Below are 17,976 nucleotides of genomic sequence, written 5' to 3' on the forward strand. Positions count from 1 at the left end.
AGAGCATTTCGTGCCAAGTGACCCCTGTGGATTACCTTCAGTTGAATAGTCTGGGTCTTAATGCAAATTGAGATCTTCCTAACATTTTCTCAGATATCCTCCCACATCTCTGATGAGATTTCCACCCCCAATTCTTGAGTCCAGGTTCTGCATAGTCGCTGAATGTCCTTCAAAATATTACTCCCTAACAAGTGATAGAGAGTGCTAACCGAGAGGGCGCCTGTCGACTGGAGCACTCTCCTCTCCATATCCAGCTTGCAGGGACTAACCATCGATGTAGTCTTATTTTGTATGAAGTCTCTAACCTAGAAGTAATGAAAGAGATATCTCCTAGGTTGCTCAAATTTCCGACTCAGCTGCTCGAAGGCCATCATGACCTCTCTGTCAATAGATCTCCCAAACAGGAGATTCCTCTAGACTCTCAGAACTTAAAGCCAGAGTCCATTGACCCTGGCGGGAATCCCAACATTCCCACAATGGGAGTGAAAGGGGAAGATTTTTTGTGAATTGCCCTCACCCTGCCACATCATTCTCCATATTTTAACTGTGTTTAGGACAATCCGCTTTCTGTAGTGGTCCATAACAATTCTCATCTTGTCCATATTAATGAGGGGAGAAAGTGAGGTCTGCAGATGTTGGAGATCAGAGCTAAAAATAAGCCCTGAAGAAGGGCTTATGCCCGAAACGTCGAATCTCCTGTTCCTTAGATGCTGCCTGATCTGCTGCATATTAATGAGGGGGCATTTTGTCTGGGAGGCCGCAATGTCCAACCAGATTGATCGTGGGTCCTGACAGGCCCATTCAGCCGCGTAGCATAGTAAAGAGCTCAATTGCTATTTCCTAAATTCCGGAAAATCCAGACCCCCACCTCTCCTGCTGAAGCTGCAATTTATCCAGCTTAATAAGAGGCCGCCTCTGATGCCAGATAAAAGATCCAAGCCAACTGTTAAGCCTCCGTAGTGCTTGCCTTGGCAGCATCAAAGGGAACATTCTCATGGGAAATAAAAAACGATGAAGAACATTCATTTTAACCAGAGCTATTCTGCCCAACCAAGATATCGGAAGATCTTTCCCAGCGCTGAAGGTTCTGTCTTATCTTCTCTAACAACTGCACATAGTTGACTTTATATAATTCATCGAAAACTGAAGTGATAAAAATACCTGAGGACAGAATACTTCCCTGTGACCACCGGAAAGGGAAACGGGTTCCATCCCCAAAATTGGATATACTAGTAAGGCTCCCCCCAGCCATGGCCTCCGATTTCATGAAATTAATTTTGTACCCTGAAAAACAAACCAAATAAATTAATCACTTGTATTAAACAGGGTACAGATGTCATTGGATCAGTTAAAAAGAGAAGGAAGTCATTAGCATAAAGGGTGATTCAATTCCTGCCTGACCCTACCTCCGGGGCAGTTATATTGGGATCTGTCCGGATGGCCTCCAATGTAAATAATAGTGGCGAGAGAGGGCACCTTTGATGGCAGCCTCTGCTGACACTAAAACCTTATGCCATTAGTGAGAACCTCTGCTTTTGGATCACTATACAGCACTGCCACCTATTTGGCAAAAACCCCTCCAAGACCAAACTGTTCCACAAAATAAAAGGGGTACGGCCAGTGCACCCAGTCAAATGTTTTCTCTGCATCCAGGGAGACTACCAAACCTGGGATCAATCTTTGCTGGCATATTTGGACCATATTTAATATTTTCCTAATATTGTTGGTAGACCTAAGACCCTTAATAAAACCTGTCTGGTCCTCCTTTACAATAAAAGGCAATACCCTCTCCAGCCTTAACGCCAGCATTTTCAACAGGATTTTAAAATCCATGTTCAGTAACGATATGGGCCTGTATGAGTGCAATCCTCTGGGACTTTTCCTTTCTTAAGAATAAGAGAAATATTTGCTTCTCTCAAAGAAGATGGGAGGCAGTCCTGACTGCATGAGTAATTGTACATATCCAAGAGTGGCCTGGCCAGCTTGTCTATAAACGCCTTATAAAACTCACTTTGAAATCAGTCTGGGCTGGGCGCTTTACCATCTGGAGCAGCCTCACCGCCTTCTGTATTTCCTGAATTGTCAGGGGGGCATTCAGAAAGGACGCCTGCTCTGAGGTTATACCCAGAAGGTCCAGGGTCTTAAAAAGGATTCCACCTTCATCATTCAGACCTCACAACTCTCTGACCGGTACAGCTCAAAGTAAAACTTTCTAAATGTGTTGTTAATCTTTTTAGCATTGCAAGGAAGAGTACCAGCACTCTCTCTGATGGATGTAATAGATTGGGGGCATTCTTCTTTCTCATCAAGTACGCTAGATATCTTCCCGGTTTATCACCATACTCAAATAATTTCTGTTTTGCAAAAGAATTTTCCTCTTTGCTGTCTGAGTGAGTGCAGCATTCAAGGAAGCCCTAAGGGCTGTAATCTGCTGCAATTTGGTTACAGATAGTCTGTCAAAGTATACTAACTCAGCTGCCTTCAGGCGAGCCTTGAGTAAGCGCTGCTGTTCTCCCCTCTGCCACTTCCGGGTCACAGATTAAGAAATAATCAAACCCTGTACGTATGCCTTGGCAGTCTCCCACAGCACCAATGGATTACGGCCGTAGCAAAATTAATATCTCAAAAGATTTTAAACTCCCGTGAAAAATACTCTATAAACTTGCTTTCTTTCAGGAGGAACGGGTCCATGCACCAGTGCCGGGAACCCATCCCGCTACCACCGGCCTTGACCTTCATGTATCCTGCCGCATGAGCAGAAATGGCTATGTTCCCTATTCTGCAAGTTAGCACCGAGTTCAAACAGGTCGACGAGACAAAAAAAAAGTCAATTCTAGTCTAGCACTTACGTGCTTAGAAAAAAAGGTAAAATCCCTACCTTTGGGATGAAGACATCTCCACACGTCCACCAACCCCAACTCCCTGTTCAGGTCCACCAATTGCCTGGATTGTGGGGACATACACACATACACACTAGGCATTCTGTCCACCTCGGGATCAATAATACGATTAAAGTCTCCCCCTATAATTGCGTGATGTGCCCCAAGGGCCACCAATCTAGAATGCACATCTGTTAAGAATTTCAGGGGGTGCGCTGGGGGGCAATATACATTCAGAATCTCATATTCCTCTCCATGTATTAAAGCTTGAAGAATTATGAATTGCCTGCATTCATCCTTAATTTGGCCTAGCATTTGGAATGGGAGGTTCCTCTGGGTGAGAATAGCAACTCCTACTTGTTGAATTAAAGGATGAGAAAAACACCTGACCAAATCCTCCCTGTTGCAACTTCAAATGCTTCTTATCGGTTAGATGCATTTCTTGCAACAAGGCTACATTGACCCTCTCTCTTCTAAGGCTTGACAGGATCTTTTTTCTCTTAATTGGTGAATGACTCCCCTTAAAATTCAAGGTGAACCTTTTAAACGAACGCCCAGCCACTATCGTCTGAAACAGTCTGTGACCCGCCCCAACCCCACCCTCCCGGGAGGAAGAACCCCTCTCATAGCATGCCAAGTGAAAACCATAAACAGTTTGTCTAAATTTAAAAATGTAACTTCCATAACTATCAAATCAAAACTTCTAACTGCCACTTCTATAACACACCAACATACAACAGAAATGAAAATAGATTTACCGCTTTGTCCACAGGGGGCGCTCATACCACACATTAGCCCCACCATGACTCCTTCTAGCCAAAGCCGTGCCCCAAACAACACAAAGTTAAAAATAATCTTATAACAAGAAAGTTAAAAGTGGACACTCAACCCGTTCCCTTCATACTGTAACCCTGGGCACTCCTGGTAAAACAAAAAAAAAACTCTCCCCACTTTGTCCCGCTGCCCCCCTGCCATCCCAGGCCAGAAAAGAACAACAAAAGGAAATGATAAGAAAAAAAAACAGGAAAACAATGGATGATGGGAAGGGAGAGAGAAGGGAGAGGATAGAAAAAAAGGGAAATAATTATGACCCTGACATATATTGACGAAAACAAAACCACCCCCCAACAATCAGGTAAACCAGGCAAATTATAGAGAAAAAGCAAAATAAACAAAATTGTCCATATTATTCAAGACAGTCAGTCTATTTTAAAGCATCCAAGAAGTTCTTTGCCTTTTCTGGTGAGTCAAAAGTGAACACGGATCCTCTGTGACTGAAATGCAGTATCACCAGATAGCTAACGGAATATTGGATATATATAATGGAATATTGGATATTCAGGTATCTGAGCCACCTTTTTACCTCATCAAGACTGGAGAGAAGTCTTGGAAAAGCATAATTCGTGATCCTTTATATAACAGAGCCTGAGGATCCTTCCCCAGTGCTCTATAAGCTTCCAACATAATTTGTTTATCTCTATAGTGCTGGATTCGCACTTGGACCAGGCAGGAGCGTTGATCCAATCTAGGCCTGCGCACTGTGACCTGGTGGGCCCGCTCAACCTGCACCCAGCCCCTCCCGACTTCCAGCTTCAGAAACTGTGGGAGCCATTGCTCCAAGAGGCTGACGAGCTGGCCTTCTTCCTCCTGTTCGGGAAGCCCCACCAAAAGGATGTTCTTCTGCCGACCTCGAAAATCAAGGTCATCGACCTGCTCCTCCAAGGCCTGCACTCGCCATTCCAGGGCTTGAACCTGACCCATTGAGGATTCCTCCATGGTCTTGGAAAATGCAACCGGTTGCTCTGCCTCCAAGACGCTGGATCTCCTAGTCATGTCTCTGCAGCATGACCGAGATCGATTAAAGCTTGGCCCGGGTCTCCTCCATCGAGATCAGGCTCTGCTCCATAGTTGATGTCCCTGGGGCGGTCATGGAGGCCAGCACTGTGGGGCCACGGGTCTGTCCGTTGTTGGGGGGGTGGGGTCCCTGCCTGATGCAATCCTCGTGTTCCCTTCCCTTTGGTCATTTTCTTAACAATTTCAAACTAATACTAGATAGTTCTCGGGGTCAAGAAATGGTTATTTCCAGCACATAAATAGTAAAGGGAGGGTGATGCTCCATTTTGTCTGGGTTCTGGTGCATAACTCAGCAAAGCAGACCTACTGGGTCGTCGCCATCTTGAATCCCCCAAGCCATAGATTTCTTCTGTAAACTGTTTTGTATTGATGAGCCATTTTTGTTTTAATGTTATAGTGTAAAAGAGGTGTCAGTAATAGGAAATTCTAGACATCTGCATTCTTTTGTACAATGTCCACTTATACAAAGGTGACATTCCACAGTACATTTATGCATAATGCTGTCACTTGTGTCTGGAGAGAGTGTTGTGAGCTGTTTAACATGGAATGGGATGGTGTGGGCAGTCGTGTAGAGATAATGCAATGAGAAATAGTGTTTCAGAGCATTATAATAATGCGCAGTGATCAGGAACTGAGGATTTTCCTAGGGGCTTCTTCCACTTGTTAATTGCCATTTTGGAGATCTCTGTGGACAAACATGATTTTTACCATTGTTACATTTGTTGAGCAGAAGCTGCATAGTAACAGTATCTTAAAGTCCAGCTCTATGCAAAATTCAGAATCATCAACCTTGAAACTGATGACGACTGAGCTGTTTATTCTTACCAGTCACATCTCACTCAGTTGAATGATTTAACTTCCCAAGTCAGGCTGTTATTGCAGATTGTATTAGGAAATCGATTTTTTTTTGCAAAAAAAATCAATCATTTTGTTCATGATTATTTTACTGAACTTTAAGAATTTTGTCCTGCAGCTCCATTTATTTGATGGAAACATTGCTTTCAGTAACCAGGCATCAATTTATTGACTGCTCGGAACATGCACTTGCCATCTGCACAGGGAATTTCTTCAGGCGTGGAGTGGAATTCCTGATTGGCAATCCATAATTTCCCTTTATCCTTTCATGGAACATGGATATTGCTGACAAAGCCAGTATTTGTTGCCCGTCCCTAAATTGCTCTTGAACTGCCTGGCTTGCTTGGACATTTGGATGCATTCAAGAGTCAACCACATTGCAATTAATCTGGAATCATATGTAGCCAGAACAAATAAGGACAGCAGATTTCCTTCTCTGAAGGAGACTACTGAACAAGGTGGGTTTTAAAAGTCATCCATGCTAGTCGTCATTGATAACTGTTACAGTGGCTAATTTTATATGCAGGTTTTTTAAAGTGGAATTTAAATTTTGCCAGCTACCAAAGCGGTATTTGGATTTATGCCCAGGGTAATAGCTTAGGCTTCTAGGTTATTAGTGATATTGTCACCAAGCTAGTATTGTGGGTGGCATGGTGGCTCGGTGGTTAGCACAGTTGCCTCACAGCGCCAGGGACCTAGGTTCAATTCCTGCCTCAGGTGACTGTGTCTGTGTGGAGTTAGCTTGTTCGTCCTTGTGTCTGTGTGGATTTCATCCCATTGGCCATGCTAAATTGCCCATAGTGTTAGGTGCATTAATCAGGGGTAAGCATAGGGTAGGGGAATGGACCTGGGTGGCTTATCCTCCAGAAGGTCGATGTGGACTTGTTGGGCAGCAGGACCTGTTTCCATACCATAGGGAATCTAATCTAATATTCATCTCCTCCCTATTTGTGACAATTGAGATTGCTGCCAATCTTTTGCTGAAGTGGACAACCAGGAAAACTGTTGAGGTATTTTCCTGTTTCTGGAATCTATAAACCTCACAACTAGATGTTGATTCTACACATTGGAGTTGTGTTTGTATGCTCAAGCTGGTATATTGACATAATTACAGAGTACAGACACATGAAAGGAGGTGCTGGATAAATACAGACCAGTTTGTTTCTTGTGGCAGATGGAATTTTAATCTGGACAAATGAGATATGGAAGAGATAGACTGTAGGGAAATAGATGGTGACATCTTGCAAAATGTCCAGATTACAGAGGAGGAAGTGCTGGATGTCTTGAAACGGTTAAAGGTGGATAAATCCCCAGGACCTGATCAGGTGTACCCGAGAACTCTGTGGGAAGCTGGAGAAGTGATTGCTGGGCCTCTTGCTGAGAAATTTGTACCATCCGATAGTCACAGGTGAGGTGCCGGAAGACTGGAGGTTGGCAAACATGGTGCCACTGTTTAAGAAGGGCAGTAAAGACAAGCCAGGGAACTATAGACCGGTGAGCCTGACCTCAGTGGTGGGCAAGTTGTGGAGGGAATCCTGAGGGATAGGATGTACATGTATTTGGAAAGGCAAAGACTGATCAGGGGGAGTCAACATGGCTTTGTGCGTGGGAAATCATGTCTCACAAACTTGATTGAGTTTTTTGAAGAAGTAACAAAGAGGATTGATGAGGGCAGTGCAGTAGATGTGATCTATATGGACTTCAGTAAGGTGTTCGACAATGTTCCCCATGGGAGACTGATTAGCAAGGTAATCTCATGGAATACTGAGAGAGCTAGTCATTTGGATACAGAACTGGCTCAAAGGTAGAAGACAGAGGGTGGTGGTGGAGGGTTGTTTTTCAGACTGGAGGCCTGTGACCAGTGGAGTGCCACAAGGATCGGTCTGGACCCTCTACTTTTTGTCATTTACATAAATGATTTGGATGCGAACATAAGAGGTACAGTTAGTAAGTTTGCAGATGACACCAAAATTGGAGGTGTAGTGGACAGCAAAGAGTGTTACCTCAAATTACAACAGGATCTGGACCAGATGGGCCAATGGGCTGAGAAGTGGCAGATGAAGTTCAATTCAGATAAATGCGAGGTGCTGCATTTTGGGAAAGCAAATCTTAGCAGAACTTATACACTTAATGGTAAGGTCCTAGGCAGTGTTGCTAAACAAAGAGACCATGGAGTGCAGGTTCATAGCTCCTTGAAAGTGGAGTCACAGGTAGATAGGATAGTGAAGAAGGCGTTTGGTATGCTTTCCTTTATTGATCAGAGTATTGAGTACCGGAGTTGGGAGGTCATGTTGCGGCTGTACAGGACATTGGTTAGGCCACTGTTGGAGTATTGCATGCAATTCTGATCTTCCTATCAGAAAGGTATTGTGAAACTTGAAAGGGTTCAGAAAAGATTTACAAGGATGTTGCCAGGGTTGGAGGATCTGAGCTATAGGGAGAGTCTGAACAGGCTGGGGCTGTTTTCCCTGGAGCATCAGAGGCTGAGGGGTGTCTTTATAGAGGTTTACAAAACTATGAGGGGCATGGATAGGATAAATAGACAAAGTCTTTTCCCTGGAGTCGGGGAGTCCAGAACTAGAGGGAATAGGTTTAGGGTGAGAGGGGAAAGATATAAAGGAGACCTAAGGGACAACTTTTTCACAGAGAGGGTGGTACGGGTATGGAATGAACTGCCAGAGGCATTTGGAATAGGAAGGGTTTGGAGGGATATGGGCCGGGTGCTGGTAGGTGGGACTAGATTGGGTTGGGATATCTGGTCGGCATGGATAGGTTGGACAGAAGGGTCTGTTTCCATGCTGTACATCTCTATGACTCTAAATGTGAGGTTATTCATTTTGGAAAGTCAAATGCAAGAGGACAGTAGACAGGAAATGGCAGAACCCTGAGAAGCATTAATGTACTGAGGGTGCAAGGTGTACAGGTCCACAGTTCCATGAAAGTTGCAACACGAGTGAACAAAGCGGGCATGGAGATGGATGGAATGCAATGCTTGCCTTCATCGGTTGGGGTATAAAATATCAAAGTTGGCAAGTCATGTTGAAGTTGTACAGAACTTCAGCTAGGCCACATTTGGAATACAGTTTGCGTCACCCACATGAGAGGGGATGGAAAAGGTTTGCCAGGATTTTGCCTGGTTTGGATGATATTAGCTATGAGGAAAGATTGGACAAACTTGATTTGTTTTCACTTGAGCGTTGGAGGCTGAGAGGCAATCTGATGGAAATTTTACAAAATTGAGAGGCATGTATAGTCGAGTCTTTTCCCCAGGGTGGAAATGTCGGTTGCTAGGGGACATAGGTTTAAGATAAAAGGGGGCAAGTTTAAAGTTCGTGAGAGGCAATTTTGTTTTTATTCACAGTGGTAAATGCCTGGAATACGCTGCCAGCGGAGGTGGTAGAAACAATACAATAGCAATGTTTTAAGAGGCATCATGACTGACACATGAATCGTCAGGAAATAGAATGATACAAACCATGTAAAAGCGAGCAGTTTTTAGTTTAGAAGGATCTCATGTGTCAATGCAGGTTTAGTGAACCAAAGAGCCTGTTCCTGTGCTTTACTATTCTTTGGTCTAAGTAATCTATAGCTCAGGGAAGCCCTAGTTATGGTGGTTCTAAGGAACCATTGACAACAAGTCACCTTTTCTCCACCATGTGCCTCTAACTACTTGTAGTGTATCTCATAATATTATTTTATGAAACAAATCTGTCTAAATTGCAGGTGAATAAATCAGGACTAACTGATTCTCATGTTTCTCTTTAGGAGCCTGTTCCAAAGGTTTCCACCACAAGGACAAGTTTTGCTTTGTGAGGGAGAAACTGCAGCTAAGCCAGTCAGTGCGTCATCGTCAGTATGTTTCTCCAGATGGTTACGTGACTTAGCTCCTCAACCAGAGGAGGTTCTACCTCACCTCAGACCACAGTTTACACTTTGTTTTCATTCTTTTCCTCTACTGTATGAGTCCTATTCAAAAAGCTTTCTTCTCGATTTTAAAGCTGAAATTTAGTTTTCCAATTTGATAAGTTGAGCGTGTGGAGTGGTGTTATCCAATATCAGCTGCAGATTGGTCACAAATAGAGCCATGGTCTCCTGTTTTAGCCACACTCACTAGCTTGAATTAAAAATATCTCATCCTCACAAAGTACTTCACACAAATGTTTAACTTAATCACCATTCCTTGACTAAGAGCAAGGATAAGATTTGGGGTAGAACAATTGGATCCTCGAGACTGCTCTGCTTTTGAATAACACCATGATCTCATTGTGACTCCAACTCCACTTTCCTGCCTGCACCCCAATGTAAAAAAAAATTGCCTTGAATATGTCCAATGACCAGCTGAGATGCAAAGTACAAAAATTAACCATCCAAAGAAAAGAAAATCCTCCTCAATCTGTTTTAAACGTGCCCCCCTCAGTTGTAGATTGCTCCCTTCAGCAAGAAGCATGTAAAGGACTTTGAGCAGTTTTCCATCTTGCCAGTTTACCAAATAAATGCTTAGTACGAGTAAAATACCTACATTCATTATGAGTGTTGAGATTACCTGAACAATGATGGGAGTCTACTCATTTTTTTACATTTGAAATTACGAATGAACTGTTCACATCTGGATTCCCAACTGCCAACAATGTCATTAAACTCTTAAGGTTTCATACAGCAAAACTGTTTTTCTTTTTTCATTTTTATTTTGTTGTAACTTAATATGTACAAGTGTATATGTTACAATCTCAAAATTGTCTCCAGTTATAAGCCATTGCAACAATATTTGTCAGTTTCACTCATCCATTCTCTTGCTGCTAAGTTTCTTGGCGATACCGCCATTGTAGCTTTCCACATTGAACACCCCAGTTTAGTCCAAGGACAGCTCTAAAGAGGTGCTGAATTCCTGGCTCAATGCTGCATGTTTACAGTATCTGTATTAAACGCACTTAACCTTCCATTTCTGAAGTCTACCCACATGGCATAGAAAGAGGCCAATATGGTTGATATCCGTGTGACACCTTCATGTAAAAAAAAAGAAATACAATTATTGAATATTTTTGAGTAGCCAGGGTAAGTTGTTTAGATTTTCTCTTCGCCCACACATCATCTTCCAGTCTCTCCCATGTTAAAGGTAAGTGGTAACTCATAGCTATTTCCCTACATCTTTAAATTTTACATTAGATGCCACTGAGGTAAGACAACTAATCGGCTGAAATTGCCACTTGAAACTTTACAATTGCTTTTTTCCCCATTTTCCATGCATTGAATAACCTAAGCAGTTTTTGTTTGATTGCTGCAAGATCAAGTGGGGAATAAAAGATAAACTTGCAGACTGAAAGATCTTAATAGATTGTTCCTTCCTCCAAGCACTCATTTGGTTTGCAAAAAGGATTATTACTTCAAACATTGTATAAAACATCAAGTGAATAAGATCCCATTTAGTGTTTTGCCCTTGATTGGAATCTCACACTTTCCCCCGGATGGAGTATTTAAGCATAAATACCCTTACGAGCCAAAAATGCTGTGAAAACTCAGCAGAGTTGGCAGAGAGAAATTTGAGTTAAAGTATTGGTGATGTTAACTGTTTTTCCACTGATACTTCCAGACCTGCTGAGTTTCTCCACCATTTGTTTTTATTTCAGATCTCTAGCATCCACAATATTTTGCTTTCAGTAAGTACCAGTGTTTGGTAATTGCAGCCCAGAAGTCAATGGGAATGTTTGATGGGGCATGCACCACCTCAGCTTCTACTTTTTACCAAACAGTACAGCCTTTAATGATGCTATTAATTAGATTGAGTTCCTTAGGGACTGATTACCTACTGTAGCTCCAAAACACAACTGTCTTCATTGTATTGAAAGTCAATTCCCTACAGAACTACATGGGTAGGAAATGTCTGGAACATCTTTGGTTGTTTGAGGGTGTGTCAGGTGTGGACTAGGAAAAGGGCCAACTGCTGAACACCGGAAAGAGCAGTTGTCAAGCAAACCCAATTATTACAACATCTCAATCCAAAATCTCATCCCAAACCTTAACAGTGTATTGTCAGTCGAATGATCCCATGACACTTGCACATAGTTAAGGTGCCTCTTGCAGCTGTTGACGTTAACTTCTCAACTCCAGCATCATAAATATGACCAAGCACGCAGCAACACATAGTGAAGGATTCTATAGACTTCATTGACCAGAAAAGACTTGTGTTCTTTTTAATATAAAGCAAACATCAAGGTACATTTGTAGGTATTTCTGGAGGAACTTCTTATTTATAAGATTTTTACATCAGCCATTGTTCTTTCTCTTTGCAAAAATGCTCAGCCCATTTATGTGTTAGCTCCAAATACAGGTTCGGCTCATGTGGCAAGTAGTCCAGGTAGGTGTATTGTGCAGTCTTCTTTGGCACTGCCCTCTCTACCTGCGTGCCTTCATGCCATTCATTAAAAGATGTGATAGAAATGATCTCTGGTCTCACTGTGAGAGCAGCGTGGAGGGCAGTTTCATAGTACTTTCCACTGACTCGGTTCCGTGTATTGTGATTGTTCCAAGGGCGTATCCTGGTATCTATGTATCCTGGCCCCACGCTTGGAATGAACATCAGGTTGTTGCTGTCACAGAAGTTCTTGATGGTCTTCCAGTTTTGGTGGGACGATCCAAATGAGAATCCGTTGGATGCAAAGTAAGTGTATAAGCCATCAAATCCCGACTCCAGGATTGCCTGTTTGTGCTTCTCCTCCACTAACAGACCAATAAACATTCCGTCATATGGTGTGTTGCGAACACTGAGCGATCCTGAGGATGTGAGGAGATTGGCCCAGGCAGCTGGCAATGTCAGGTAGGAGTCATAGATGTAAAACATAGGCAATAATCTGCCAGTATTGGTCCTGTACTTGTAAAACGCTGAATGAGTCCCATACCTAGACACACAAAAAAAGTGTTAATATGAGGAAAACAGAAGGTATGGACATCAAGACATAGAACTTAAGCTTGTAGAGTTTGGAAGAGATCTCTTATGTTAAGGATTTTGAGAGCCTTGCTGATCTTGGTGATGGTATGGCTAATGTGGATTACTACTTGTACCAAAGTAATGACATATTATGCATTAGAAACTGCTTGAATAGATTTTTGAGAATTAGGGTGATTCTGGATTGGTGCTGATCAGCACAGTGTTTAAAAGCAATAAAGATTTCCTAACAAATTGCTAATCCATTGTTAAATATTGTGCATGGAAACCTCTGTTGCATCATAGCTACTGAATAGAAAGAGTCTGGGGAAAAATATCCCCCTTGTGTGTGACATTCCGCCCGTAGCTCTCAACATATTTTTTAATGGTGTCTTTGGTGCTCAAAAACCATATTTTAGCACAGATGTAAACTATACTTCCGGTCCTAACTAGGAATTTTAAAGATTAGAACATGTTAGTATGATATCTAGTATGGTTTTAAAAACTTATCACTGCATTATGTTTGCTGCTTTTCTCCGCCAGTAACAGCACTGAATGATTTCTTGTTGTCTGTAATTTTGACCTTCAGTTGAATTCACTCTGTTCTCTCTTGTCTGAGTTCACTGCTGCCCTATCATCTCTAAACCTCTATCTGTATAAACATCCCAACCCAGTAGTAACCTTGCTATTTAGCTGCACCATCCTAACAATCTGATTATTTCAGTTTTTTTATTTCCTCATGGAACATGGATGTCGCTGGCTGGGCCAGCATTTATTGCTTGTCCCTAATTGTCCTTGAGAAGGTGGTGGTGAGTTGCCTTCTTGAATCAGAGCTGTAGGTTGACGCACAATGCTCTAAGAGAGGAATTTCCAGGCTTGTGACCCAGTGACGGTGAAGGAACTGAGAGACACTTCCAAGTAAGGATAGTTAGTCGCTTGGAAAGGAACTTGAAGCTGGTAATGTTCCCAGGTATACTCTGCCCTTGTCCTTCTAGATGGAAGTAGTTGTGGGTTGGGAAGGTGCTTTCTAAGTATCTTTGGTGAATTTCTGCAGTGCATCTTATAGATAGTACACACTGCTGCTGCTGAGCATCAGTGATGAAGGGAGTGGATGCTTGTGGTTATGTCACTATCTAACCGTATTTCCCTTTCACACCCCAAGATTACCTTCACCTCTGTCTAACCCTTGGAAAAGAAGCTATCAATTCATTCTGCTAAAATTGCACTTCCAAATCCCTACTGTCTATCCTTTGGTTAATTTCCATAAATGTTCTGCAGTTACTGCTTTGCTCAGCCACACACTCATCTCCACCTTTGATACTCCAGTTACCAATAAAACCATGATTATTTCTCACTCCGGGCATTTAACCTCCTATACCCCTTGATATTTGCTTCCTTAAATCCAGGGTATACATGTTCGAAGACTGGTTTAGACATCACCAGACCTGCTGAACCTCATGAAACATGATGTGGTCTTGCTAAAATGGTTAATTTTTCCACGATCGTCTCAGAATGCAAAGAAATGTCTTGGTTTCTTACTCCAAGCTGCCATCTCAAACCACTGTCCCTGGGCCCCTCCAACAAGATGGGCGAGGTACGCATGGACTTCTTTGTCACTGACTTTGAACCATATTACTGTCCCTTTGCTGATACTGGGTCAAAATCCTGGAACTTCCTTACTAATAACAATAAAAGTGTAGCTGCACCAAATGGACAACACCAGTTCAAGAAGGCAGCTTATCACCATCTTCCCAGGGCAGCTAGGAATGGGCAATAAATGCATTGCTTATCCAGTGACAACCATATCAGAAAACCGAAACTAGAACTAAGATAGAGACCAACTGATTTACTGCCTCTGCCAAATTACTCCTTACCGCTGTCCCAAATGGTCCAAAATTCCTCAATCTCCCACTGCCATGTCATCTGGATCTTTCTCTAGATTCTTCCCCATCTCTCTGCATGAACATTCTAAGCTCATTTTGTCTATCTGACCCACATCCTGCTTCCTTGACCTTTCCCACCAAACTACTGACCATCCATCTTTCCCTCGTATGGTTAACTATTTTCTTTTCAGCTACTGCCCCGCTCACCTTTAAATTTCTTCTTAGCAACCCTCCCACCTTTTCTTTAAGAAAAAACACACTTGACCCCATCGTCCTTAGCAGATATCACTTTACTAACTTTGACTCTCCAAATTCCTAGATCGTATTTCTACCTCTCAAATCTATTCACATCTTCCCAAGAATTCCTCATTTGAATTTATAACACCATTAAATATGTTTTATCATTGTTACAAATTATGTCCTGTGTGGCTGTGATAAAGGTAAACTTTCTCCCATGTCCTGCTCTCCCTGTCAGCAACTATCAACACAGTTGGCTTCACTATCTTCCTCCAGTACCTCTCCACTGTTGACCAGTTGGATGGGACTGGTCATTCCTGCTGACACTCTTATTCACCTCAACATATTCAGTATCACTTACAATGGCTTTTCTTCCTGTTGCCAATGTCATTACTTCTGGTGTCCCCAATAAACTAACTTATTTTCCTTCCCATTTCTCATTTACACGTTGCACTTGGTAACATTACCTGGAAGCACAGCATTGGCTTTTACAATGATGACAGGTCTACCTTTCCTGACTCCTCCACTCTTACTAAATTATTGGACTGCTTATTTGGCATCCCATACTGGATTAGCGGAAATTTCCTCCAATTAATTATTAGGAAGACAGAATCCCCCTTCCAAACTCTGTTTCCGAGCTCTTGATTCCACCTATCTCCTTGGCAGCATTGAGTTTAACTCAGTCTGTTCTCCATTTTTGTATCCTGTTCAGCCTTGTGAGTTTCTGGACATGCACCATGACTGCATGCTTTCAGCTCTGGAACATCACCAGACTTTACCCTAGTCCAGCAAATCTGCTGCTGAAACTGAGATTCATGTTACCTCAAGACTTGACTATTCCAACAAACTCAGATTGATTTATAAATGTTCTGTAGACTTGAATTCATCTGAAACTCTGCTGGTGTCTTAGCCTGCAGTCTGTGCTTACTGACTTCCCTTCAGTTCCAATTAGCAGTGCCTCGATTTTAAAATCCTTCTCCCTGATTTCAAATGCCCCCATGTCTTCTTCACCACGTCATATCTCTGTCAACCTCTTCAGCCTCTCAATCCTCTGAACCGTCTGTGCTCCTCTACTCTGGCCACAAGAGCATCCTGACATTCATGCTCCATCACTTATTACCATGTTTTCAGCTGCAGTATTCTCCATACAGCTCTCCTTCTCTCTATCCTCCTTTCCCCCTTAACACATTCCTCTTTGAGCAAACCTTTGGTCATATGCCTCAATATTTCCCAATGTAACTATTTTCTGTTTTTGCTTGTTTTATAAATCTCTTGTGAAATTCCTTGGGAAGTTTCATGCTGTTTGAGGTAGTTTAGAAATATAAATTGTTGTTAATGTAATTAGGCATGACTGACTGACTAGACACCAGGAGTGATTAAAAACTTACAAGGTAATACATGGCTTGGAAAGGGTGGACGCTAGGAAATTGTTTCCGTTAGGCGAGGAGACTAGGACCCGTGGACATAGCCTTAGAATTAGAGGGGGTCAATTCAGAACAGAAATGCGGAGACATTTCTTCAGCCAGAGAGTGGTGGGCCTGTGGAATTCATTGCCGCAGAGTGCAGTGGAGGTCGGGACGCTAAATGTCTTCAAGGCAGAGATTGATAGATTCTTGATGTCATGAGGAATTAAGGGCTATGGGGAGAATGTGGGTAAGTGGAGTTGAAATGCTCATCAGCCATGATTGAATGGTGGAGTGGACTCGATGGACCGAATGGCCTTACTTCCACTCCTATGTCTTATGGTCTTATGATTGCTTGGAAATGGGTTTGGAAGCAGGATTGGGAGTAAGGTAGAATGGGAGAGTGCCGGGTCATTCGGTTGACAGTTCCCAGCACCAGCCAATTTTGCCTGAGGCAGGGGCTGGAAGGAGCAACGGCTAACCTATGGGATCAGGCCTCTTTGTTACCAAGATGAACTCCCAGGAGGTGCATGGAGACAGCTTATGGGCAGCTTCAATTGCTCTTGCCTCCATAGACTGGTGACAGTTTTGACTGAAATGAGCAAGCCACTTTGGGGAGCAGCGGACGATGGATGTGCCCTCACAATCTCCCTCCTGCAGCAGCAATGCACACCTGTGGTGATGCCAAGCTTCCGTTGTTGCGAAGCCTCTGACTGGATTTAAAGCCAAAGGAAACTGTTGATCATCCATAATTGGAGGTAGTCTTGGACGTGGCCAATTACCAGGCAGGATTCCCAGAAAGTTGTGCCAATTATCCACATAAAAGTGGATAAATCCCCAGGACCTGATCAGGTGTACTCCAGAACTCTGCAGGAAGCTAGAGAAGTGATTGCTGGGCCTCTTGCTGAGATATTTGTATCATCGATAGTCATAGGTGAGGTGCCTGAATACTGGAGGTTGGCTAACGTGGTGCCATTGTTTAAGAAGGGTGGTAAGGACAAGCCAGGGAAGTATAGACCAGTGAGCCTGATGTCGGTGGTGGGCAAGTTGTTGGAGGGAATCCTGAGGGACAGGGTGTACATGTATTTGGAAAGGCAAGGACGAATTAGGGATACTCAACATGGCTTTGATTGTGGGAAATCATGTCTCTCAAACTTGCTTGAGTTTTTTGAAGAGGTAACAAAGAGGACCGATGAGGGCAGAGCAGAGGATGTGATCTATATGAACTTCAGTAAGGTGTTCGACAAGGTTTCCCATGGGAGACTAGTTAGAAAGGTTAGATATCATGGAATACGGGGAGAACTAGCCATTTGGATACAGAACTGGCTCAAAGATAAAAGACAGATATTGGTGGAGGAGGGTTATTTTTCAGACTGGAGGCCTGTGATCAGTGGAGTCCCACAAGGATCGGTGCTGAGTCCACTACTTTTCGTTATTCATATAAATGTTTTGAACATGACCGTAAGAGGTATAGATAGTAGGTTTGCAGATGACACCAAAATTGGAGGTGTACTGGAAAGCGAACACGGTTACCTCAGATTACAACAGGATCTGGACCGGATGGGCCAATGGGCTGAGAAGTGGCAGTTGGTGCTTAATTTAGATAAATGCGAGGTGCTGCATTTTGAGAAAGCAAATCTTAGTAGAATTTATAAGCTTAATGGTAAGGTCCGAGCGATTATTGCTGAACAAAGAGACCTTGGAGTGCAAGTTCATAGCTCCTTGAAAGTGGAGTCGCAGGTAGATAGGATAGTGAAGAAGGCGTTTAGTATGCTTTCCTTTATTGGTCAGAGTATTGAGTACAGGAGTTGGGAGGTCATGTTACGGCTGTACAGGACATTGGTTAGACCACCTTTAGAATATTGCGTGCAATTCTGGTCTTCCTATCAGAAGGATGTTGTGAAACGTGAAAGGGTTCAGAAAAGATTTACAAGGGTGTTGCCAGG

General features: G+C 42.9%; 1 protein-coding gene across 1 annotated transcript in view; it reads right to left on the reverse strand.

Moving 5' to 3' along the window:
* Positions 1–11,824: 11,824 nt before the first annotated feature.
* Positions 11,825–17,976, reverse strand: part of maneal (mannosidase endo-alpha like) — a 75,921-nt gene continuing 69,769 nt past the window's right edge. Inside the window, exon 4 of the mRNA XM_060847479.1 lies at positions 11,825–12,481. Within this exon, the coding sequence (XP_060703462.1) occupies positions 11,845–12,481 (637 nt within the window). The 3' untranslated portion in view covers positions 11,825–11,844. The remainder of the gene's footprint in view (positions 12,482–17,976) is intronic.

This window comes from Hemiscyllium ocellatum, chromosome 30, assembly GCF_020745735.1.
Source record: "Hemiscyllium ocellatum isolate sHemOce1 chromosome 30, sHemOce1.pat.X.cur, whole genome shotgun sequence".
Classification (NCBI taxonomy): domain Eukaryota; kingdom Metazoa; phylum Chordata; class Chondrichthyes; order Orectolobiformes; family Hemiscylliidae; genus Hemiscyllium; species Hemiscyllium ocellatum.